We start from the raw sequence: 26656 nt of genomic DNA, 5'->3' as shown, positions 1-26656 counted from the left end.
AGTTCCCGATGCTTGTAAAACGAGCCTCAGAATACCTGGTTCACATAACTAGTGTGCAAGATACACGGGAAGGAGCTGGCCTCCCTGATTGGTCTTTGGGGCTGGCTCTGCCCTCCCTGGTCACCCCTCATCCCCACGGGAGGAGGATGTGTGGTCCAGAGAATAGGGCTCATGCCTGGAGGCAGGCGGAGCAGCCTCAATGCACGCCTCACACTCTGCCAGCATCAGCTAGCAGCTCCTCATACGCCCCTCTGAGATAATTAAGCATTATTATCCCTATTGGCAGGTGGAGACAGTAAGACAGAGTGGTTAAGTGACTTGGTTATAACTGCTGGGATTGTTTGAGAGAGAAACCATGCCAAGAAGGAGTGCGGTTCAGAAGGCCAGAAGAGCTTAAGCTATTTAATGTGACTGATTATTTTAAAATAGCTGTTGGAGGGTGTGGGCAGGAAGAGAGACTAGAAGTGTGGCTGGTGGACATTGGTAAGGTACCCAAAATTACACTGTGAAAAAGGAATATGCCTCGTACATCTATTAAAACGGGTTGCCATGGATGGACAGGCTAATGCTTAACATCATGGGAAGAGGAGGGAAAAAAATTAAAGGCAGTAGTCAACTCAGGGATGACAATGGAATAAACTCCACAGGCTTCCCATGTGGCCGGACAGAGGTCTCTGGGAGGGTCGTGCAGAGGCCCACCTCAGTCTGCAGACGGAGAATCTGCCCGGCTGACAGCCCAGGCACCTTGCCATGGTGGGTGCAGCCCTGCCCCAGGAAGCCTAAGTGTCCTTGTGCACAGGGCGGGAATGGAATGCAGGAAGACTGTAGTGTCTGAGCTCATAGGGGAGACACATGAGGCAAAAGGTAGGACGGCTATATGGGTTATTGACAGAAACAGGAGCCACGGAGACATGGGGACAAGTGGGAAAGCCCAGAGGTCCCTGCCTGAAAAAGGAGAGAACTGTGGTCTTTTAGGGTGGGCCTGGGGCTGAGAATGGGCAGCAGTGAAGCAGTAGGGGTGGGAGCTTTGGTCCTCAAAAAAAGCACAGTTCTTGCCATTTTCAGAGAAGCAATGGATACATACTGGACATGGCCCAGGAAGTGAAAGGTAGATAGTAGGGTGATTGCCTAGCTCCCTCCTCAACCCTGTTTCCTGATCCTCCCTGGTCAGCCAAAGGGCCTAGAGACCCACCCTCCCACCCCACCTTGGGAGCTGGGGTATTTTAGTTCAGCGACTGTGGCACATTCATTCCTGCTCACCAGGTCCTTCATGAGGACTGGCTCCCTCCCTGGGTTACCAGCAGTCTACCATCTGGGAAGGCAGAGCACAGAGAAACTACAGCCCACTGGGCCACTTTATCCAGCCACTCACTCCAGAGGCCGACTTTTCAGCAGCCTTAATGGCAAGGCCCAGGCTTCTCAGACTGCACCATGAGAGACCAAGCCTGTGCCATCACCGAGCTGATTACCACTTCAGAATTCCCTGAACAGTGCCCTCCTCGGGGCAGAGGTGGCTTTGTTCCCTGGACTGGTCCAGAGAGAGTACCCATGGCCTCTTGTCAAGTGAATGAGGCAGCCAGTGAATTTTTAGCCCTGGTCTCTCTACCCTTCCTTTTTAATTATAAACTCAAGAAGTGCCGTGTGACAACAACAATAATAATAATAATAATAATAATAATAATAATAATAATAATGCCTGCCCACATCTCAGCCATCAGGGGCTATTTTGAGGGTGAGTAGTAAAAGACAGCTGTTTGCCCTGCTGGTGTAGTACAGAGAAACAGTGTCTGTTTGGTTGAACAGGATTTTTTTTCTCCAGCTGGGAAACGTCACCAAGTGGCCTTTCTGTTCTTCACACATGAAACACACACTATCATCCGCATATTTTTAGTTAATTTATGTCCAAATAAGCCTTTCTCTAGCTGCTGGAAAATGATATTTGGGCTGCAATTACCTTTCACAGTATCTCACAGAAGGGTTTCAGTGCTCACAAAGCTCAGGGGAGAGGGAACGAGGACCCCACCGACTGTAAATCTCTCCATTTGTAGTTATTCAAATCACATATTTTATTACGAGTATGAAATGCATTGTGTCACTCATTTTGGAGGAGCAACTAATGCTTCAAGAAAAGCTTTGAAAAACATTCTATTTAGAAACAATTTTGTCTGCAGCCAACGCAGTGTGTCTTTTTGGGTTGTCTTTTCTCCCAGCCCTTTTCTGTTATTTGTGTCATTTGCATGACAAATAAGACCATGTTCTCCAAAAGCTCACCTGTTCCTGCAGCCTGTTTCTCACCTAAAGTTCTAATTCTCTGTATGTTGCATCATAATCCTTAGCATGGTAATAAATTACAGTGTCACCATCAAGATTGTGGCTTCTGGAAAGAAATAAGCAGCGGGGCCAGATGAACTCTCTCAGAAGATGGAGAGACTGTTTTCATGCAAATTCCTGGCATCCTGGGGAACTAGGAACAGCCTCTTTATTATATAGATTCAATTGCAATTCAGCAGCCAGGAGCCATTTCCACTGGCTGTTAGAAGCTGGTAACACTCAAGAAAGATAACCTTTTAGGCAGAACCTGCTTTTCCTTCCTGGCTGATACCGGTCTTATCTGGAAAAATCACTTTGTTGGTTAGGTTGGGGGAAATGGTCTGTGTACTTTCAGAGTGCTTTTAAATAGAAATGTGCATTCCAAAATACCTTCTGATTTTAATCCTTAGAGCCACATTAGACCTCTTGGTCCAGGGCAGTGGACAGTGACTTGGGAACAGGAGGAGGGCGTGTCCTATGGATGCACCCTGGGGACAGGGCCATCTGTGTCTGAACTGTCTTCAGAGTGCTGCACAGAGCCCCTCTCACAGGCAGATGCCTCACCCAGGCTGGCCAACTGCAGAGTCAAGATGGCCACTGCCCCATAGGGACTGTCCCAAGGCCCCTTCTGTGGGACATTTTCTGTGCAACGGAAACTTCAATTCACCCTGTATTTCCCTTGGGCCACAGAGGTACTTGATGGAAACTTTGGGGAAACCAACTTGCTGCCTTTTTTCCCCCATCCTTTTGAGATCTTTTGAGGTTTAGTGCAATATTGGCAAATACTCATCATATATTTATAGCCACTCATTCTCTAACCTGTGGCAGACATTCCTCATGAGTCACGGCCCTCTTCCTTGCTGAGTCCAGATGAAGTCTCAGACTCCTACTCAACCTAGCCATCAACAGCACTCAGAGTTATACTCAAGATGAGCCCTCGCTCAATCCATGACTTCTGCTTGGTAGATATATGCCAGTGGTTCTCAAAGTGTGGGAACCACAGTGGGAACTTGTTAGAAATGTAAATACTCAAACCCTATTCCAGAACAAGTAATTTTGAAAGCCTGGGTTAGGGCTCTGTGATGTGTGTTTTAACAAGACGTCTAGGAGATTCTTATCTACACTCAAATTTAAGAACCACTGTTCCAGGCCAGTGGTTGTGACTAATGACTGCACATTAGACTCACCTGAAGCATGTTAAAATGTTAAAACCTACCAGTGCTCAGCCTTCACCACAACCAGAGACTCTAAATAAATTCTAATACCCACTGGCATTAAGAAAAGGAAAACAGAAAAGAAAAAACCCTTCTCCAGGGTGATTCCAATGGACAGCCAAGTCGGAGAACCACTAGGCTAGGTTTTGTGGGTAAGCCAAGAATAAGTACATTGACACTGCCTTCAACTGTACAACTGAGATGCAGCTGCCTAGGCCTGGAGTGGCTACCTGGGTCTGCGGCCACTCTGGTAGAGCGAGGGCGGATTCTCCCTCAGGCGTGGCATCCCTCTCCAATGAATAGAGAAGTGATGGTGGCTCCAGCATCATCGTCAGGACTGCCTTCTGACCCCTGTCCGTGCTAGAACTGCCGTGGTGCTGCCCTTGAAGTTCTCACCACACCACACTCATGTTGCCAAAAAAAAAAAAAAAGGCAGTTCCTCAAGGTGTAGACTGGCCTGGGTCTGATCAACAGCACAGAGGGCCCAGGGTTTATCTGCTGGGCTTCCATCAGAGCTATCTCTCACTCCCAAATCCTACTGCCCCCTAATGGCAGCCCATGGTAGCTCTGCCACCTGGGAATTTAATAGCAGTCATTTTCTTTTTTAAGATTTATTTATTTATTTATTTTTAAGTTTATTTATTTTGAGAGAGAGCACAAGTGGGGGGGGGGCAGAGAAAGGGGAGAGAGAGAATCCCAAGCAGGCTCCACACTGTCCGTGCAGAGCCCAACGTGGGGCTTGAACTCCTGAATCCTGAGATCATGACCTGAGCCGAAACCAAGAGTCAGACAGTTAACCTGACAGAGCCACTCTGGTGCCCCTATTTATTTTGAGAGGCGGGGGAGGGGTAGAGCGGGAAAGAGGGAGAATCCCCAAGCAGGCTCTGAACTGTCAGCCCAGAGCCCTACGCGATGCTCAAACTCACAAACCGTGAGATCATGACCTGAGCCCAAGTCAAGAGTCAGACGCTTAACCAACTGAGCCACCTAGGCATCCCTAACAGCAGTATTTTTAAGCGAGGGCCTGATAAATTTGTATATACTCAATGTATTAGTTTCCTCTAGCTGATGTTGCAAAGCACCACAAACTAGGTGGCTTTGAACAACAGGAATTTATTCTCTCGCTGTTCTGGAAGCTAGAAGTCCAAAACCAAGGTGTTGAATCTGTTCCATGCCTTTCTCTTAGTTTCTGGCTGTTGCTGTAAATCCTTGGCATTTCTTGGCTTGTAGGTACTTCATTCCAATCTCTGCCTCCATTTTCATATGTTATTCCCTCCTACCCATTTTTGTGTCTGCACATGGCTTTCTTATTCTGACACCAGTCATGGGATGTTAGGTCCATCCCCCAATCCAGTATGATCTCATCTTACTTGGTTACATTTTGAAATACCCAATTTCCAAATAAAGTCACATTCACTGGTACAGGAGGTTAGAACTTGAATATGTTTTCGGGTGGGGGAACGGGACACAATCCAACCCACATAACTCAATAAATCTTGTTTAATGGTGACAATAATATACTGAGTGGTTTACATATATATCATTGTGGATCTCCACAACAACTCCAATATGCTTTATATGTTATAAACCTTTTGGAGAGTTGTTTATTGTGAAATTCAGAGATACTGCATGATGCTCTTGGTCATAAACCTATTGCTTCCAGACTTCAAGAGAATTCCACATGCAGCATGATCCCAATATTTGATGAATAAGTCTTTTATCACCATACTCAGTATTCATGAGTGTCTGGAACCCTGCTATATCCCCAGTGAGACTTCATCTCACACAAGATGGCAGAGGAAAGTACTGTAGCAGTGCCCCTCGCCCACAGAAGTATTACTTTTATGGGCATCACTAGGATAAATAATCAGCAAGGGGAATTGTCACTATGCTAAGACTTTGGCCTGTAAAACTCTACAATTGACTGGGTTTTAGAACCAAAGCTATGAGCTGTGTCTACTTAATCTTATTGTGACAAGAGAGTGAACTGGCTCGGAGGCATGGTGGCTATCCATGGATCCTTGAGAGTGGAGCTGAGTCTCATCACTGACTGCCACATCTCCACCAGGATGCTGGGCAGCATGGGTGCTGGCTAGATGCTTGTTGCAGGGTGGCTGAGGCTGAGGGACTTAAAGTACCTCTACACTGAAACCTTCCTGTTGGTCACACCTGCTGGCAGTTGACCCTGAAGATGTCTAGATTAGAATTAATCCACTGTCAGATAATCTTTTAGTTCACCAAGTCACATACACGCAAACACACACACACACACACACACACACACACACACACATTATAGTTTGTCTTATACCAGAGTTAAGGCGTGTTTATTCTGAAGCAGTGGATTTCAAACTTTTGGAGAATTTCTTGGCAGCCCAACCATTCAATGCAAAGCTTTACACAGTGTGTAAGTCCTGTGGGGAGCCTAGGGCCCTGATAGTGGTGAGAACCTCCTCCCTCCTCTTCCCTTCTCCCTCCCCCACACCCAAACAGTGACCTCCTGTGGCAGCTCTGGGGAAACCGGGTCCTTGCAGAATGCAGACTACCTCTCCGTCCCTGGAGGTAGCAGTCATCAGGCACCTTGGAGAAACCCTGTGGAGGGACAATGCTCTCTTAATTAGCCCAAGGTCGGCCTCTTTTTGCCCATGTGGATGCACATTCTTTTCCAGTGAGCCTCATCTGCTCCTCCCCCTGAGAATTATTCCCTCATGTGCCTTCCCATCCAACAGAGCAAATCACTCCTTTTCTGTGGTCCTTCCTCATGCCTGCATTGGAGAGAGCCAGTGACTCTGAGAGCACTTTGCAATTATATGAATGCAATGGCCTTGGGCCTTCTGGTCCAGACTTCTCTTCCAGCAGGAGGACCGTCCTCACTGGCAAAAACCCTGCCTTCTGTAACACCATTCCACTGCCTTTTCTTCTGGTCTCCCTCCATGGGGCTGGTCACTATGCTGTACGTTAATAGCTTTCCTCTCACATAACCGAAGACGAGTTAAATAATCATCACCATAATTATCTCTGAGCATCAGAAGGCAACGCTCATGAAGTGATGTCTGAAAAGCTGGGAGGAATAGTTTAAAATTCCCAGGAATGAAAGCACCCATCCCTATGCCCCGCTGACTTTCCCTCCTTTGGTTCGCCTCAGAGGTCGGCATCTCCTGCTCTCTTGGCTAAGTGGGAGAGCTGGTGTGACAAGCTGTCACCTGTCGGTCCTGGAAGGCTCTTCTGGAAGGCTCTGCTCCCGCTGGGATTGGTGGGGGGGTGGGGGGGAGGTGGCCATGACAGGCCAAACTCTGTGTTCAGTGAGGCCCAACAGCACAAGGTGGCAGGAGGGCTGAGGCGCTTTGCCAGCAGGCCGGGCTCCACCACTTTACATGCAGGAGAGAGCAACTCAACAGCTGTCACCGGCAGCCCCTGGGGTCTGCTCCAGACTTGGCAGAGAGGACACCTTCAGACTCCCAATCCGCCTCTTTGAAATTCAGAAGAACCACACTTTCGAGTCCCCTCCCCCTCTCCCTGACACAAACATACACACAGAAGATAAGCCCTAATTCTCTCACTCACAGACCTACACAGCCAAGCTTTCTGTCTCCCACTCTCCTCTCACACATATTGATAAGTTCTTACGGAGCCCCATTCTCTCTCTCTCTCATGCGCACGCACACACACACACACACACACACACACACACACACACAGTCACCTGAATTAAACTCCTGCTCTCTCCTGCCTCACTTCACCCAGTTTCTGCCTCTGAGGGAGCAGAAACCCCTCCGCGGGGCTGCCAGGCCTTCTCCAGGCGTAGCATCCACCCCAGTGGTGGACACTGGCCTTCCAGGTGTTTGCTAACTCCCGGTTCACTGGCTGAATGTTCCACCTGTCTTCCCAGCCATGGGTGCCTTACAGATAAAACCAATGAGCTCATTCATGTTCTGGGGGATGGTGAGAACAAAGCACCCTATTGCTGCAGAGGCCCAGGCCTGCCCTCCAGGCATTTGTCATGTTGCTGGCATTTGAGCTGAGGACATCTCCCACCACAAAAGCCTGTGGTCCTCAGGGGAAATCAGGACTGTCTTCTTTGCAGGAAGCTGGATGTGCATCTGGGGAGGTCCTGGCCGGGCAGCCGTTATTCCTCTCAGGCCCTGGTCAGGAAACCAGATATAAATACGCTTTGCTGCTTGCTCCTTTTTCTGTCACTTGCACTCAGATTAACCACTTACACATTTTAAAGGTATTTTTGCCAAAGTCCAACATGCATCTCTGGTGATTGGAACAGATCGTGAGAGCGGTCAGTGTAAAAATAGCCCCCTTCAGCAGAGGCTTGAGGCAGATGCAGAGGGGAGGGAGGGAGCCTCCTGTATTGTGCCGGCAGAGCCCAGACAGAAAGGCCAGGGAGGGAAAGCCGGCTAGTTGGCAGGAAGAAATGAAAATGAGGATCGTATTTGTTCTAGAGGTTGACGAGCTGTGGAGGGCTGCGTTGACGTGTGTCCCCCACTTCACCCTGGGACGCGAAGTGGCATTGGTGCCCTGCCCTCCGCCCCTTTCCCACACTCACCCTTGGGACTGCCAAGCTGCAGCCATGCTGGGGTCCCCCTTGCATCCTCGCTCTTACCCCCCCGTCACCCGTGCACGCTCCTCTCTGCCTGGACTTTCCTCCTCCCGTCTCTTTGCCTGATCAGATGGTGAAGCCACAGATCCCAAATGTGTGGCATGCCAGGCCCTGTCCCAAGCACTGTGTGGGCAGTAACCCATGTTCTGACTGTATAGGTGTGATCATTTCCCCCACTGCGTCAAGGAGAAAGAGTGGTACAGAGAGGTTATGTAACTGGCCCCAGGTCACACAGGTTGGAAGGGGCAGTACTTGTATCCAAACCCAAACAAAGGCTCTAGGTGCCCTTAACCCCACAGGACACTGGCCTTCTGGCTGCTGCTGGGCTCCTTCCCCACCCACTACCTGTGTCAGGGAGTCTGTATCCCCTACGGTTAGGGAGGCCGTATCCCCATTTTAAGTGTCTGTTGTCTTATCTGCCTCCCCACTCCCTGTGCAGCTTGAGGGCGGGAACCGTGGCTGGCTCATCTCTGGGACACCAGCTCCTCAAAAAGTGCCTGGCACAAAGCAGTGCTCACTGCCTAATGTTGACAGGGCAAATGAATGAATGGATGGATAGTCATCCCTTAAAACAGGCCAACGTCTGGCAGACAAGCTGAGGGCCAAGCAGAGAGCAGGTTGGAAGCATCCAGTGTGGGGTTGGAGGGCAAGGAGGAGAAGCAGACCTAAAAGCAAGATGTGTCTACCTCCAGCCTCGGAATGCCAACCTCCACTGAAAGGCGGGGGGGGGGGGGGAATAGCTGGCACCTGCAGAGACCTTAGCACCAGCCCATTAAACCCAGTGCAGCCTGGGGCTGTCTGCGAGCTGCAGGGTGAGGAAACTGTTCCCCCCACCCTCAACCCCCTGCAAGAGGTGAAACACAAGGAAAGTGATCTTGTAGTAGGAGGCCCCACTTTTGTGTTTGTTTTGCTTCTGCCGACCCAATGTTATGAAGGCTACAAAAGCTGTGGAACAAAGACAGCCGCACCTGACATCTCCTGGCTCCTTTAGCCAATCTCCTGTAGTAGGGAATTGGGTGTTGGGGTGCATGTACACCATTTACACCCCCTCTACCACCCACCTCCCAACAGTGACATTAAGATCAGTGTGCAGGGAGTTGGGGACCAACAAAGCTTCGGTACAGCCATGGCCTCACGGTGGTGTGTCCACTTATGGCGTGAGACCAGCACAGGTCACACAAATCCTCCTTGAGCCCCTGTCTGCAGGTGCGTAATGGAGGCCTGCCCATGGGGCTCAGGCTATCCTGGATGTTGTAACTCACCGGACATGAGGGCGGGAGAGTGGAAAGCACGTGCATGCTGAGTTCATTTTCTCCTGCTTTTGACTAGAAACCTGACAGTTGGGCTGACTGGCTTCTCCTTCTTCCAGGGAGGGAAGATCCCCGTGAGATGGACAGCTCCAGAGGCCATTGCCTACCGCAAGTTCACTTCTGCCAGCGATGTCTGGAGCTACGGGATCGTCATGTGGGAAGTCATGTCATTTGGAGAGAGACCCTACTGGGATATGTCCAACCAAGATGTGAGTGTCAGCGGTACCCGGTCGCCACAAACCTCCATCGAAGGGTTCCCACAGCCAGTGGCATGCCAGCCCCTCCTCTCTGGTTTCAGCTCAGGGCCTCACAACCTGAACTTGAGATGTCCAGGCAGGAGATACAGGCACCCCCTTGGCACCAGTGTTTGAACTAATCAAAGAGTCCAGCATGGAGATATGACAATCCCGATACCCCCAGAGCCTGTAAAGGCACCTGGGCCAACCTGGGAGCTCCAGGGCTGGTTCCTAATGGCTGTGGGCCACGAAACACAGCAGGCCCAAATGAAGTAGGAGATTCTGCCCTGCTTCAAAGCGTGCAGCCCCTGTGTTGTCCTTCCGACAGAAGCGGAGCAGTGCTAGTCTGTGGGCGGGGCCTCTGACAGATGTGCTGTGTTGAACCAGTGGCAGTTTCTTTTTTTTTTTTTATTTTTTTTAACGTTTATTTATTTTTGAGACAGAGAGACAGAGCATGAACAGGGGAGGGTCAGAGAGAGGGAGACACAGAATCTGAAACGGGCTCCAGGCTCTGAGCTGTCAGTACAGAGCCCGATGCGGGGCTTGAACCCACGAACTGCGAGATCGTGACCTGAGCTGAAGTCGGACACTTAGCCGACTGAGCCACCCAGGCGCCCCAAGTGGCAGTTTCTATGTAGCTCACACCTCTCAACTTTAAAGAGAGGAACTGGAAAGGGCCCTTCTTTCCTGAGAGTCTACTCTTCTGGGGGCCTGTCACCTGTCACTGAAGGAGGAGCTGAGCAAGCTTCCCAAAGTTGGTCAGATTCAGATGGCCAGCAGGAGTGGGACCCTGTCTCTGGGGAGGTGATGAGCACCCCTCCAGGCTTTCAGCGTCTAAGATGCTTTAAGCAGAGGTGTTCCAGATGAGACCCTTTGCTTCATAACTGTTAAGCGGTGAGGAAGCCTTTTGAGGATGATTTGCTTTGTTAAGGCCCCAATCGAAAGTCCTATCTGAATTTCCACACTGCCTTTGATCCTGGGCTGTCCCCGCCACACACCCCCCCCCCCCCCCCACCATTCCGCTTTTGTATTTTCAATACATACCCTCCCCCTGGAGCTGAGAGGGTTGCAAAACCTGCATTCCTCTGTTCTTACTCTTCCCATCTCCCCGGGGGGCAGTTATTATCTTTCCCAACCTAGCAGCAGGATGAGGCAGGGCTCTCCCCAGTCCAGATCTGCTCCACTGGGCAATCAGCTGCACCATAAGCACCTCCATGCTTGGTGGCTCTGGGGCCCTGTTAACTGGAGAAATCTGGCCTCAGTGAGCCCTCTCTCCAGCCTGAGGTTTAGAGCCATGGCAGGTGCTCAGGCGACTGAGAAAGGTGGTGATCTGGGAGCTGGGCTCCTGCTGTGAATGTGCGCCCTGATCCCATGGGCACAGTGGCGTCAGCCCAGGGCAGGTGAAACGGCTGCATTGTTAACCAGGTCCCAGGGCCACGTGTGGCGTGTAGGCCCCCTCTCATCTATGATTATCCCCGCCTCGCCTCTGCCCCGTAGCATGTCAGAGCAGTAAGTGTCAGAATTGATGCCGAGGCTGTGTTCATGAAATCAGCCGCACCCGGCTGCATCCATGCCGTCAGCTGGAGCAGTCATAAATGTGATCTAGGAAACAGGGAGGCCCTTTTCTGAGACTCTAATCCTATTAAGAACAATTCAGCACACATAGAATGGATTATGAAACTGACAGGCAAGATTTGACATTCAAGATCTTCTCAGCAAATGAATTCACCTCTGCTGAAAACAAATGGAATTTCTGATACTAGACTTCCAGAATTCCCAGATCATTCATTCAGCAAACACTCATTGCTGCTAAGCATTGTGCTTGCTGGTTCTGTTCTCAGCTGTTCCCAGTCCAGCGGCACCTACTACATGGGGCTGTGGGAACATTTAGGCGAGGCGGGGAGGAAAAAAAGGCTTCCCAGATATTTGATGCTTGAGCTGGGTCTCAAAGGGAAGAGGAACATCTGCAAATTAGCAGCTTATTCCAATTTTGTATTTCTCCAACATGAGGCCCCTAAGCATTGTCCCAAGTGCATTTGTGCTCTGGGTGGAAAGCGGGGTGGGGGGTGCCTTTGGCCCACTCGGAACTGGACCGGCCTGAGAGGGAGCCAGGAGGGGCTGCAAGTGGCCGGGCTAGAGCCACACTCATCAGAAACCGCAGAGGTGGTGGCAGTAAAGGGTTCTACAGATGACAGTTGAAAGGCCTTAAGAAAGGGAATTGCAGAGGCAAGTCGGAGTGCTGGTAATTGGGCTTCCGGAGCCCAGGAAGGTCTTTGAACATGTACAGAGAGTTTGTCAGCCAGAGAGAGAACTTGGAAGTTCTGCTGCTTGGATCTGATTGACAGAGATAATGAGAGTGGCAGTGTCTGTGGAGAGGAGCTGTGGTTTTACTGAAACATCAGAGCTCAACTTAACCCCCTCTGCCCTGGTTCCTCCACTGTTCCGAGCTTCTCCACTTCACTCTCCCCTGCGGAAGGTGGAGCAGGTACCACCCAGCTCACTAATAGGAAATGCAGTCTGAGCGAGGCTAGGGGCCCTCTCATCCCCCAGGAAGTTCTAGTCACTTCCCCAAGGCACATGAGTCAGACCGCCTGCCCCATCCCCACCCAACCCATCCAACCCCAGCCCCCAGCACGTGCCTTCTCCAGGTACAGGGGAAACAAAGGCAGCCCCTCTCCCCTCCCTGCCCCGGCTCTTGAGGGCCCAGAGCATAGGCTTATGCTGGCTGTCAGAGGCCTGAAGAGTTGCTGCAGACCACTCCAAGTGAGCTGGCAGCCTGCTCTGCTTGGGTGACAGTGGCCTTTCTCGGGCTGGTTCTCTTCACCACCACACCCTCACTCTTGCTTCTCTCTGGAAATGCCATCTGATCTCATTCTAATCGCCAGTGTTTTCAACATCCGTTTATCTCATCCTGTTACAGACCAAGGAAGGGGGCCCAGGTCTGACCCCAGTTTTCAAGTCTGCTCAGAAGAATACCTTACACCCCCCACCTTGGGCCAAATCTTTCCACCCAATTCAAACGTGGTCACTGGTGTTTACAGCCATCAGGTGGTCGAATGGAAGGGGCTTCTCCATGTCTCCTCCCAGTTTCCCACACCTGCTAGCAAGGCAGGTGTGACAGAGAAATGATCCCAAAGCCCCATTAGAGGATCACAGTTATTTTTTTTGAAATAATGATGTTTTAATTTGATTACAAGTTCTATACTCAGGAAATTTGGAAAACACCCAGATTCTTAAAGAGAGTAAACCCCTCCAAAGGCATAGCACTTCAACGAAAGGCTTGGGTAGATAGATGCTACCCACACATCAATTAATGACTTAGGTAATTTTTTCTTTGGGGTGGAAGGTAAAGGTTTTTTTTTTTTTTTTTTCCAATGTGCAAGAGGCATCAGTGCTCCCAGAATAACAGCTTGAGTGATGACAGCAAAATTATGTAGAAGAGATAGCAAATGGCACGAAGTCCCATTTTGTAAACATGAGCATGGCTATCCTATATCCTGAAAGGTGAGAAATAGGAATCTGGCCATTAATCAACCCCCCACTATGTGCTTCGTGCTTCTCAAAACACTGTGGCCCTAGATCTGCAGTGACCAGCAGCAGAACAGTAACCTCCTTTGCAGGGACAAGTACCGTAGTAGATGTGGCAGGAATGACAGCCTCCATCTGACGAAGATATTCCCTCTACCATTCCTTCATGTGTATGGTGCTCAACATCACCTCACTGTGCCATGTAATCTTTTTAATAACCCTATCTGTGCAATTTCCAGAAGTCAAGTGACTCTCCCAAGGTTCTGGAGCTAATAAGAAGTGAAACTAGGATTTGAACCCAGGCCTCCAGTGTCTTCGCCCCTAGCTACAATGCCACACCATCACCAGCACCATGTGGGGGTCTGCACTCCTGGCCGACCCACAGGGAGGAGGGATCAGTGGTTCTGATATCCTCTTAAAAAGAAACCTTACCAGACAGGCACGGGAAATACAAAACAAATGGCAGGATAGTCTTCAAAATTTCCAGTGAGGTGGCATGCGGAGGAGACAGGGGAAGCGTAGCTAAGTTGCATTTAGCCCAGACCTCACAGACGGAAGACTCAGTCCATGTATGGGTCCCCCCAGTCTCTTGGTGCTCTGCCAGGAGTGGTTGGGCCAGCTGGTCACACCATGGAGATGTGCCCCCTGACTCCAGTACTCCTTCCTGTTACAGGAAGACGAGAGGAAAACTTGTCAGTGGGAAGAATTAACTACTTGGGGCTCTGGCACCACATAATTTGAGCAGAGATGCCAACAGTTTAGGGCAACATGAGCTGCCCTGCACTGGAAGACTTTGGTGTCCCCGATCCCCATGAGAAGTTGAATATGGACACTAGCCCTTCCTGCTGGCCCTGCCTAGCTTGACCTTAAGGAACCCAAAATGAGCTCAGGGGCCATTCAGTGGATAATCCCACTTATCTCCACAGTGAGTGGGGGCTCTGTGACAGGGCCCCCGGGTCTGGCTGCCTAGAAGGAGCTGGAAAGGGTGACAGTTTATGAGCCAGGCTGATGCGAATGATGACTGGCCACTCCTCCTCATGGATTACTTGGTTTAGCTCCATACCCGTTTCCTGCCATGAAGACATCAAACAGCTCCAAGGACTACTCTTCAGGTCAAGATTACGATGGCAGCCCCATAGAGGCCTCTGTGGGGAAAGTGGGCTTCAAAGTGTTCTAAACTTAAAAATCAGACACCTCTATGATTTATTCTTAGTCCTGCCATTTCCTAGCTGTGGGTCCTCAGGCAAGTTACTCCACTGTGTGTGCCTCTATTTCCTCATGGGGAAAATGGACTGTAATGCCCTCCTTAGAGGAAAGCAGGTAATGTGATTGACAGGAGTTTGGCGGAGGTAAAAATTTATCGGTGAAGCAACATACTATTCAAAAGTGCACGTTCCCAGTCACCAGTTTGTGTATAAAACTGATACCAGTGTGGTTTGTATCCTTGTTTGTTTTTCCACCACCTAGAATAGAAGGAATAATACACCTTGATTATCTCTAATGACTTCAGGTCATATCTCATGCCCCACTCTATGTCCCATATCCTGGGCATAGAATTTGTAAAAATACAAACTGATTGAAAATACTTTCTGACCGATCTACAAAGTTTAAAAAAAAAAAAAAAAGAAGAATCCGTTGAAATGAATCTGACATTTTTTAAAGTAGAGGTAAAAACACCTGAAAATCTCTGAACTCCAAATTATTTCCTTTGTTATTGAAGGTGCTTGAACTGTTTATTTTAATATAAAATCAATGTATAATTATTATAGAAAGTAAGAACACAAACGAGCATGAAAAGCACTCATGTGTCTACCTGCCCAGAGGCAACCGCCATTTAATGCCATGCCATCTATTTTTCCGAGGTCTTTTTTATGCATGTGTATAATTACTGTTTTTTTGTTTTGTTTTGATTTTTGTTTTTACAAAAGCAAGATTATACTATACCTGCAGTTACGCAGCCTGCTCTTTTCCCTAAGATTACAGTGTGAGTATATTTCCATTTCAATAGATACATTTTTACATCACTTAAAGGTGCTCATTGTACACCAGGCCTTCCATCATGGTAGGAGGGCACCGTAATAAATTCCCATGTTTAGCACTGGGTCGTTGACAGTTATTTTTGCTATTACAAAAAGCACAGAGCAGTCATAATCTATTTAAATGAATTAGAAATTAAGATATAAAGTGTGAAATAAGCTCTTGCAACCATATGAAAAGCAGACCAAACTATGTAAAGATTCTAAGATCTTGACAAAATTATCCCCTGGAGCCTGCAAAAATTACCAAAACCTCATTGGCTATATTCACTTTAGTTCACCTTGTTTTTGACCGTTGTCATTGCACTTAACTGATTTGTGTAGTCAAATTCTCTTCAAGCCAGTTCATGTTGCTGCATCATGAAGGTCAAGGCAAACAATGCACAGGAAGCATCGAGAGTGGCCCTAGCATGGAGTAGGCTCTCTGTTAAAGGCTGATTCCTTCCCTCCTTTCTCTTCTCTTAGCAGTGTAAGGATGAGGCCACCACAGGCTTTGGTGGTGGTCCTTTATTTTTTTTTAAATTTTTTTAACGTTTATTTATTTTTGAGGGACTGAGCACAAGCGGGGGAGGGGCAGAGAGAAAGGGAGACACAGAATCCCTAGCAGGCTCCAGGCTCCCAGCCATCAGCACAGAGCCCGACAGGGGCTTGAACTCACAAACTGCGAGATCATGACCTGAGTTGAAGTCGGAATCTCAACCGGCTGAGCCACCCAGGCTTCCTGATGGGGGTCCTTTATAAAGAACAAATGTCCACTAGGTTTCCCTTGTGCCATCTCATCATCACTGCCAGCTGCAGAATTGGGCCTGATGTCCTCTTAAAGAGAGGAGAAGCTCAAGCTATTCACCAGCTCATTCTTCAGTAAGCATTTACAGAGATCTAGTGTGTGCCAGGCCTCACTGTGGGTACTAGGGACAGTCTAGGGGGGAAAGCCAAGTACACGTCAAATCCATTATGGAGAGAGGTATATGAGCACAGAATGAGGGATGCTCCATCCTTGGGAGCTACTTTGTGAATGACTGGCTGGTGTCTCATCACCCAATCATACCCGTTCCCATGTGTGTCACTACAGGTCATCAATGCCATTGAGCAGGACTACCGGCTGCCCCCACCCATGGACTGTCCAGCTGCTCTACACCAGCTCATGCTGGACTGTTGGCAGAAGGACCGTAACAGCCGGCCCCGCTTTGCAGAGATTGTCAACACCCTGGACAAGATGATCCGGAACCCGGCAAGTCTCAAGACTGTGGCAACCATCACCGCCGTGTGAGTCTCGTGGAATAGGGTGGTTCATAGGTGTGGGTGGTCTCATAACTAGGGGCAGGCCCAATAGCAAGGCTGCTAGCCTTTTGATCTATTGAGAGCAAGGGTGAGGTGGCTAACCTTATCCACTAATGGAAGAGATTCCAAGACTTCCTGTTTCCTTTTTCCTTTCCATCTTTCTAAAATATTCCCTGCCTACAGCATGGGCTATAGACAGATATCAAGATACCTGTCTGGGTCTCCACTGTCTGCTGGCTTCAGATGGGCTGGGCACTGGGCTCTGTAATAATTGAATGTGTCTGATAGGAGTGGTATGAGGCCCCACTTCTGGGAGATCCTGTTTCCAGAAGGCACACTTTTTGTTAACCACACCGGTAGAGCTGCAGACTTGGAACCTTGGCCAACCTATTAGCCGCTAAAGGCCCTGATTGCTATGGGACACAGAAATAAAAAGCCATCGGATTTGTTATGAGCAAATGCACAGAACAACTTTCATCTCCTGTCAGTAGCTGTCAGCTGTATATTATTCTTCTACATTGCAGTGTTAACTGATTTCTTAATCTTTCAACCAAAGTTTATTGGGCATGTATGTGCTAAGCACTGTGCCCCTTGCTGGCAGTATAGAATGAATAAGATAGACATGATTCGTGTCCTCATGGAACTTTGAATCATTTAGGAGGGGCAAGACCAGATGATCACCCAAAGAAATGCAAAATTGAGACCTTGATAGCCACTGTGGCAGGGAGATGCATGGTGTTGGAGAGCATGGATACATACGATACCTGGTGTCAGGGAGGCATCTCTGATAAGTGTTATTCCAGTTGAGCACTGAAGGGAGAAAATGCATGAATTGAATGAAAGGAAGATGGGAGTCAAGGGACAAGTGTTCCAGACCAAGGAACAACGTGAACAGAGGCTCGAGGGTAGGAAGGACAGGGCCAGTGTGTTCTGAGTCCAGTCTGTGAGGGGACTGGGTCAGGGCTGAGGCTGGCAAGGTGAGCGAGGGCCAGACGCTCAGAACATGTGGGCCCTGCTAAGAATTCTGGGCTTGATTTTCAGAGTAGCGAGCACAGATTGAAGGATTTGACACAAATCAGGGTCAGGATGAAGGTTATGGACATGATCACACCTGCAGTTTTCAAAGAGCACCAGGCCACAGTGTGGACCTTATGTTGAGGGGAAGGAACATGCATGAAGACCAACAGGAGAATATTGCAGGAATAATGGCAGAGAACATAGGGTCTTCAGTCAGGGTAATGATGCAGAAAGAGGTGGATGAGTATGAGATATTTTGGAGGTCAAATCTTTAATTCTTGGTGAAGGATTGGGCATGGGTGTTGGGAGTTGAAGGATATATTAAGGTGGCACCCTGCTTTGTGGATTGGATAGTGAAGTGTCTGCTTTGAGAATGTCCCAGAGAAGATCAGCGGAGAGCTGCTCTGTTCCAATTAGCTGAGGATAGAATCAGGAAAAAAAAATGGTACCAATAGATTTGGGAAGGTTGTAGTGAACTTTATATATTTTTAATGGTGAAACTTTGGATGGTAAAGCGCCTAGGTTCCAGTTTACAAAGGAGTTATGGGCCTTCTCTTCCCTCCAGACTTCATGCTGTGTCAGTCTAGCTGTCTGAGCTGACTGATGCGAGACAGGGCCCGTAGGCAGGGGTACCAGCCATCTCGCCTCCAGAAGTCATGCCCACTCAGGATTCTGTAAGGCAAGAAGGGTCAGCACAGGGCTCCCCTGTAATCTTCATCCTGTCAGGAAAGAATTCTCATCCTACATGAAGTCTGCTATCTGCCCAGAGTGTGGCTCTATCCACGCACCTCTACAGCTGTGGGGTTACCTGCTTCTCTCTCTCTCTTTCTCTCAGGCCTTCCCAGCCCCTGCTAGACCGCTCCATTCCAGACTTCACGGCCTTTACCACCGTGGATGACTGGCTCAGTGCCATCAAAATGGTCCAGTACAGGGACAGCTTCCTCACTGCCGGCTTCACCTCCCTCCAGCTGGTCACCCAGATGACATCAGAGTAAGTGATGAGAATCTCCTCTCTGTACCCCGTGGGTGGGGATCAAGCCTCCTTCCCTGCTATTGATCATGGTACAAGTCTTGATTTCTGCCTCACCCCCAGAGCTCCACTTCTGTATAGAATCAGATCTGGTGGCGAAGCGCCCTGGAAAGATGGAGGGGTGGGGTGGGGAGGCTGAGGTCCAGTCTGGCCCCAAATGAGAGTTCTTCAAAGTCATAGGCATATGTCATTTGCCTAATCATCAAGACTCTCTCCTCTGTTTGTTTTCAAACTTAAACCATCAAAAAGAGCATCCAGATGGAAAGAACACAGCCAGCCAGCACTTTCAACAACATAGCAGGAAGAGGCACTACACTGATTCAGCAACAATCTCAGATGTGTGGGGAGCTCATATTCGTACTTAGATAGCGCGTTTGAATAAGCATACATTTCCATCTCCCACAAATTATTTACCAGTCTGCAATTCCCACAGGAGTATGGAGGAATGCGAAAACTAAAATTATTCAAATAAGATGAGAGCCAGAAAGGGTCTTAAAGATCCATTAGTCCGTCATTTCCCCAAGAATGTTCTGAGCAGCACCAGTTCTGGGAAATGTTAATAGGTTCTCCTTGGAAAAAAGGTCCCATGGTCAAATAAATTTGGGATATACTGCATACTTTATCACCCTTTTGGAGATTCACTACACACATTAGCATTCTAAAGGCCATGAGAAATCCTGAAATAAAGAAACCCATTTAAAATTATTAAATACTGTGGAACCATATTTTTGAGGGGCAGGGTTTCGTGGAACTGTAGTTTGGGAGATACTCATCTACTTGTACTCATTCCATTCAGCAGATTCAGAAAGTAGGTGAATTAGTGCCTGAACACTCAGTGCTCACGAGTGGCAAAGCAGGGCCTGGGGGCTGCTTTCCTGATGGCTAATTCCGTCTCCTTCTACCAGTCCACCCCAGGGGTACAGCGATCCCCATACATGGTGGCACACTGGACTCACCTGGGAATCTTTAAAAAAATATTGTTGCCTGGGGCACCTGGGTGGCTCAGTCAGTTAAGTGTCTAACTTTGGCTGAGGTCATGATCCCACAGTTTGTGGGTTTGAGCCCCGCATCAGGCTCTGTGCTGACAGCTGGGAGCCTGGAACCTGCTTCAGATTCTGTGTGTGTCTCTCTCTCAAAAATAAACATTAAAAAATGTTTTCTTAAACATATTGGTGGCCGATTTCCATGCCTAGATCTTTTGGTTTAGGTGGTATGAACTGAGACCTGGGCATCAGGGTGTTTAAAACTCCCCAGATGATTCTAACATGCAGCCAAGGCTGGGAAAAAGTTGGCAAGGGTCAAATTTTGAAAAGACACATCCCCCCAGAGGAGACTTCACCAGCTGCCTGGGCCACAACGTTTATAGACAACATGGGGGTTGGTGGCTTGTGATACACATTTCCCAAGGTAGAGGACTGGTCGGTCCTCCAGGCAATTGACAAATACTTACTGATCGCCTGATACATGTCAGGCACAGTGCTAGGTGCCAGGATTCCCTCTCGAGGTGGGCCAGTTGCTGAGTCCCAAGGGAGAGGCTGGGTCCCATCCAGCCCCAGCAGTTGAACCTCAGAGGAACAGCTTCTGTCCCAGACTCCTGCTTTGCAGTCAGTCTTCCTGGAGTCCCACTCTACCTCTTTTTTTTTTTTTTTTAATGTATTTATTTTGAGAGAGAGTGCACAAATGAGCTGGGGAGGGGCAGAGAGAGAGGGAGAATCCCAAGCAGGCTCCGTGCTGTCAGTGCAGAGCCTGACACAGGCTCAAACTCATGAAAACCGTGAGATCATGACCTGAGCTGAAACCAAGAGTGGACGCTCAACTGCTCAACCAACTAAGCCACCTAGGCGCCCCCACTCTACCTCTTTGAGGTTGATTCTTGCCAGAAATGATGGAAGCTCCGCTTTCCCTAGGGAGATGGCTTGAATGTGCATCTAGCCTAGCATCCACTAAACAACAGAATTCATTTTTTAAATGTGAGCTCATTTTCCCTTGATGCCATATAAAGGCAGTCCCTGCCACTATGAATTATTGTCAGGCACCACCATCACCAACAAAAGCAGCACTTACCAGTGGAAAAGCAGCTTCTCCATCTTGCAGAGCTGGCATGGATGCCCTAGATGACCGGAGAGCCCGGGTTCAGGGGCGGCAACGGGTGCTCATGCTGGTGGGGCTGCGCCTGCTTCCTCACTGTGATGTGGCTGAGTATGGAGGCATCACCCCCTAACCCCCCACAACTGGAGGAATCCAATGGAGCAATTTCCTCAGTCTGGAAAAGGAAAAATTAAGGGATTTAGTTCAAAGTAAAAAATGCCCACACACTATTGGAGCAATTTAGTTTGTTTCTTGAGAGATAAAAGATGGAAAAAGAACATGAGCTACTAAATAAAATAGATTGCAGGACAATTTGTGAATTCAGAATTCAAGCGTGCCTCTCAGAAGTGTTTGCTGAAAAGACATGGACAATTTGACAATCTGAGCCAGCTGCAACTCTGAGGGGGTTGACCGCCAGCTGTAAGGGGGTGTTGAGGAGAGCACAGGAGCCTGGTGCAGCCTCGTGGGTCTGGTGCACAAAGTGATCTGCTATGCCAGGGGCAGGGGCCTTTGGGGGAATATAGTCAGGACCTTAGAACAGTTCTGAGAGCAGCCCTACAGGGTGGCTGAAAACCAAGTAGTCTTGAATTTGAACCCCAGTTGCACCACCAGTTAGTTACCTGCTGTGTGATCTTGAGCATGTTACTTAACTTCTCTGAGCCCTACTTGTCCATAAATGAGCAAAAAATAAGAGTACCCATCTCATTGGTTTGTGGTGAAAGGTTAATGGAATAATGTATACAAAGCACTTGGCCTATTGCCTGCCTACAGAATGCACGCAAGAAACAATTGCTGTTAAATTATTATTACTGACCTTGAGTGGTTTGTCAATTTTCATGAACTGCTTCCTTAGCTATACATGAGATAGTATATCGCACATGAGAAATACTTGAGCAATGCTATAACATTATTATTATTATTAACTAGGGAAAGATGCATGGGTCTCCCCAAAATTAAGACTCACAGCTTAAAGATGAGTACAATCCAAACCCCTATCCTAAACATATTACTTCGATTCCTGCTTGGGCAGATATTTGAAAGTTATTTTGAGATCACCCTTCTTAAAAATTCATGACATTAAAATTCAAACAGAGGCAGAAAATGGAAACTCAGGGGAAAAACATCAGAAAACCCAGCAAACCCCACATCTTTTCAATCTCAGTGGGTGATCACTAATTTAGGCAGAAAGCTCCGCAGCATAACTGAAGCCCCATATCGTGTGTGCGTGGAGTGTTAAAACACACACACACACGCGCGCGAAAGTTCCAGTCTGCCTAGGGTCATGGAAACAATGAAGGGGCTGCTCCAGCCAACACCCATATGTGAGGAACAGGGCACGACACTTCCAGGATTGTCTAAGTTGGGAGGGGGCCATTGGAGACGAGGGCCACTGCATGAAGCAAATGAGATTGAGCAAGAAAATACCTATGTAGGCATTTGCCAAAGACTTGGGTAATCTGAGTGTTGGATTTTAAACACTTTTATTTGCCTACCCACCTAATTCAAGAGCTTGCCTCTGTGATGAGTTGTGATCCTTGAAAAGCTGCCATAACACTAACGTGCCCTTTTTTGTGACTTTTTTCCCCTCCTAGAGACCTCCTGAGAATAGGGGTCACCTTGGCAGGTCATCAGAAGAAGATCCTGAACAGCATTCATTCTATGAGGGTCCAGATGAGTCAGTCACCAACGGCAATGGCATGAGAACTCTCATTTTCTGGGGGGAGGAGAGGAAGGAAAAGGACCATGCTCAAGAGGGAACCAGAGGTTGACCACTGTGGAATGTTCTGGAAAGAGTGGCTTCTTAGCTAAGAAATGCATTACATCAGTGAAGAAGAGACTGGACCTGTTCTTAATAGGCAATCTTCATTTCTTAGTGACAGAAGCATGTATAAGATGCCATGGGAAACCAAAACATAATAATAAAAATATGAAAGGGTGATGTTCGACAGAAGTGAAGACAAAACAGTATGCATCGGGGCAACCAAGAGTAAACTCCGCTCCCACTCGGGGCTGGAGTCACCGATCCACAGGAAGAAAGGGAAGGAGGTAGAGGGAAGAAACAGAGGCAGTTTTCCATTTTCTTCCTCACCAATGACATTCTTTTCTTTTCTCCTTTTGTACTCCTCCCCACGAGCCCTCTCCCTTCTCCCACATCCATTTCCCTTTGCTCATGACTCGTGTAGGGAAGTTTCTTCAAACAAACCCCAGCTCCTGAGTCTCCAGATGTCGTTCTGTCAGTTGCCAAAGGACTTTGCTGACCACTGCATGGGGGATCCAACCAATTCAATTAATGTCTTCATATTGAAGAAGAGATGTACCTTCAATTGAAAACCTTGTTTTTCTTTTGTTTGCATTTTCTGCAAAAAGGAAAAAGAAACCACAAATTGGAAAAAAAAAAAAAAAAGAAAAACCTGTTTCCGTGTGCAGGAGCACACATATGTATGTCTGTGTTATAAAAATGACTGTGCTTGTTCGTAACAGATGCAAACAAGAAAGAAGAACCGGGAGGTCTTTGCCCCTGGAAAATTCAAAGGGGCTGGAGCGTGTTGTTGGTTTGGTGTTCTGGTTGGCCCAGTTGGCCTATTGGCCCAATGGGGAGAGAGAGCAGGGAGAAAAATAAAATTAAAGGGGAAAAAACTCTCAGGAGCTTGCAAATTCAGACAGGAAACAGGTGAGTGGTTTGAATTGGATGCAGTGTGGGCCATTCTAGAATGATACTGACTGATTATTCTTGGTAACATCTGAAGAGAAGGAGAAGGAAAGTGTTTCTGGAGAATGTTCTTCCACATCCCTAGAATCTGTAATTCAAGAGATGGCAAGGGAGAATTCTTCTTACCTTATTTGTGGACTGGCTTAAGCCGTGTGGCATCCGAGGAATGTTTCAAATGTGTCTGTGTTTCTCCGCATTCCTTCTTGTACCTCATTGTTCAATTCACTTTTGTAAATTCCACCTAACATTTAAATATTTTTAATTTCTCCTTTTATCTTAATCTCCTTGCTAATTTTATCTGTCTAATTAAAATGAGAAGAAGCATGTCTGGGTTTACATAGAATGGTGTCAGCGTGTGTGTTCTCAGACCCCAGTGGGTCTGTCCCCAAGTTACAGGAAAATCCTTAATGACTGTCCTTCTTCCGCCTCATATGAGAGGGAAGGAATACATCCCGGATCCTGTGCCTCCCAAGAAGCACTATATATAAGAATCATTCTCACTGATGTGACCCAAAGGAAGAACTGAATAAATATGAGGCTCTGAAGAAGTCACTGGCAGATAAATATAAACAATCACCGATAATACACCATCAGCCCTGATTTCAGTTTGCACATTGCATTTGTGATGTTCATATCCAGGCCAGTTTTGTAAAAGGCGCTAAAGACTATTTTAGACTGCTTGTGGTGTGTCTGTGAACAAGCAGTTGGAGGGGAGGGTGTGAGCCAGTAAAGGAGCCATAGTTCCCATGTGGCTTATTTAATGTAAATTGAAAGTGAGATGAGCCTTTTCCCCCTAGTCCTCGGTAACTTTGTACTTGGGGAGGTCTTACCTTCTGAAGCTCCTTCAAAGAGGCTCATGGGCCTACGGGTACAGCTCTGATGCAGGGGAGCCCGATCTGAAAGCATCACCCTTGTGTGTAACCCCTGGGGGACTAAGGGAGATGGACAGAAGTATCTCAGAAGATTTGCATATGGTTACAAAGAGCCCCAACCCAACATGTAGCGGGTAGAAGAGAAAACTTCCCCTTATTAATAGCGTAGCAATTCCATGCACAATTTGCTAATTACCCCAAAGACCTGAATCCATGAAGTGTCTTACAAGCCTAGGCAATTCGACTAATCTACTCTCAATTTTCCATAGGAATGAATTTTAATTTGTCACCAAATTTCTCAGGCAGCATCCTTAACCTGAAGTCTTCACTGTGCTTCCACCAGTGCCAGCCCACCTTCTGGCTGTCCACAAAGCAAGGTCAAGGTGAAAGTCAGGTCACACCCTTTGGTTTGGTTTCACCATAAGATCCCACAAAGGAGACAGAGAGTGTGTGTGAGAGAGAACCCAAGGGCACATGGGAAAGCACAAGGGGTCAGCAGAGCCAAGGCCAGGGCACCTGGAGGCATAGTTATCAGTGGGAGGGGCATGGCCAAGCTCTGGACATGCCCCCCGACCCTGCAGATGCTCAGCACAGTTCAGCATGCCAGGCTTCCCCACCCCACACCCTGAAATGCGGTATATCTCTAGTGATTGAGACCAGGCCTTCCCTCTGTAGCACGGGGCCAGTCACCGACCTCTCTGAGCCTCTTATGTAGAGTCAGATAGTCGTAACCACCTTTGATGAGGCCTAAAGCTCCTGAGCAGGTTCTCTATGCCAAGCACAGTCTAAGTACTTTGCATCTATTAACTCTCTTCTTCACAAGCATCTTATAAAGCAGTAGCAGATACTTCATCACCCTCAGTTTTCAGATGAAGAAACAGAGACAAGACCTTCCCTACATCACACAGTGGTGGAGTCAGGATTTTGCCTCAGCAACCTGATTCCATGCTCCTACCACTTTCCCAGGGGGTCTCACACTTGAGCATGCATTAGTATCATCACTTGGAGGGTATGTTGAAACACAGATCACTGGACCCGACCAACAAGTTTGCTGACTCAGTAGATCTGGGATGGAGTCCAAGAAGTGGCCGTGTGGTGCTGATGCTGCTGGTCCAGGGACCACACTTTGGGAGCACTGCGCTACAGTAACCTGCCTTCCTTGAGTTAGTAACAGATGTAAAGTTCTTGACTCCAGGAGTGATAGTTATTAAAGTTTTTCTGCCACCGGCAAAGAGAGGAATGAACCCTCACCCTCTTGGGCAGGAAGCGATGGGAGAGGCTGGTCTCTTGCACAGGGGTATCTGTGCCCATTGACAGTTTGGTGCCAGGACACTTTACTCACACCCTCAAAAGAGAGCTCCCTGGGGAGAATGCTCACTGGATCAAGACCCCAGGCCTCTGAATTTCAGTTAGACAAGTTACTCTATCACCTGGCAGAGGATAAATTCCAATTCAGCTTCTTTCTTTTTTTACATTTTTTTTTTTGAGAGAGAGAGAGTGAGAGCAAAAGAGGGCATGTGAATGAGTGGGGTAGGGGATGTGCAGAGAGAGAGAGGGAGAGAGAGAATCCCAAGCAGGCTCCACACCCAGTGGTGAGCCCAATGTGGGGCTCAATCCCATAACCACGAGATCATGGCCTGAGCCAAAATCAAGAGTCAAATGCTCAACCAACTGCGCCACCCGGGAGCCCCCAGATTCTTTCTTAAAAACATGTTTTGCACAGTGGACAGAAGTCTGTGGCCTTCTAAGTCAGCCTAAAGACATGGAACCTATGGCCATGCTATGCAGCCCAAGATATGACTTACAAATGGGCATTCTCTGCCAGCCACACCTGCAGCCACCAAGGCTCATGTGTGTGAGGACTTCACAGGGGACAAGTGGGCAATGTTTAATTAGTACCCCTGGCTCAGGGGTTATGGGAATGGAAGTGATTTGTGGAAAAGCCTTAAAGACTATGACCCACCTCTCTGTGCTTTCTCCCTGCCCACCCCCCCCCCCCCCCAATAAAGGAAGATGGTAATGAAGGATACCAAGTAGATACATCTACAGAGCAGGTGTTTATTGTATCATCTGAAGATCACTGGAGCTCATAGATGTCAAACAGGTATCTATACTACTAAAATCACACACCTGCTCCTACCCACCGCCTCCCTCTTATGCCCCTGACCCTTGCAAAGTTATGTGTACAGCTGGATCAGTGGAGTCCCCTAGGATAATCGAAACCAAGTAAGGACAGAAGTTACTCTTCGCATGCATTTGTGAAAAGAACAGAAACCAGTGAGGATTGAGGAATAGAACTCCAGGAATATTGTGGGCAGGAGGAGTGAGACATCCAGCAGAAGGGTGAGAATCTACAACGTGTCAGTTAAAAGTACAAGATTCTAGTACAGGTTTTGTTCTAAGAAGGTCGTGGTG

General features: G+C 48.1%; 1 protein-coding gene across 3 annotated transcripts in view; it reads left to right on the top strand.

The window, feature by feature from the left end:
• The window catches only part of EPHB1 (EPH receptor B1), a 323054-nt gene extending 299368 nt beyond the window's left edge, over positions 1–23686 (top strand). For all 3 annotated transcript variants that reach the window (XM_042955106.1, XM_042955108.1, XM_042955107.1), the window contains exons 13-16: positions 9503–9652; positions 16316–16509; positions 18377–18532; positions 22252–23686. In XM_042955106.1, the coding sequence (XP_042811040.1) occupies positions 9503–9652; positions 16316–16509; positions 18377–18532; positions 22252–22360 (609 nt within the window). In that variant the 3' untranslated portion in view covers positions 22361–23686. The remainder of the gene's footprint in view (positions 1–9502; positions 9653–16315; positions 16510–18376; positions 18533–22251) is intronic.
• The last annotated feature ends 2970 nt before the right edge of the window (positions 23687–26656 follow it).

This window comes from Panthera leo, chromosome C2 (assembly GCF_018350215.1).
Source record: "Panthera leo isolate Ple1 chromosome C2, P.leo_Ple1_pat1.1, whole genome shotgun sequence".
Lineage (NCBI taxonomy): Eukaryota > Metazoa > Chordata > Mammalia > Carnivora > Felidae > Panthera > Panthera leo.
The sequence above is the reverse complement of the archived record's forward strand: the minus strand, read 5'-3'. Positions and strand labels throughout refer to the sequence as shown.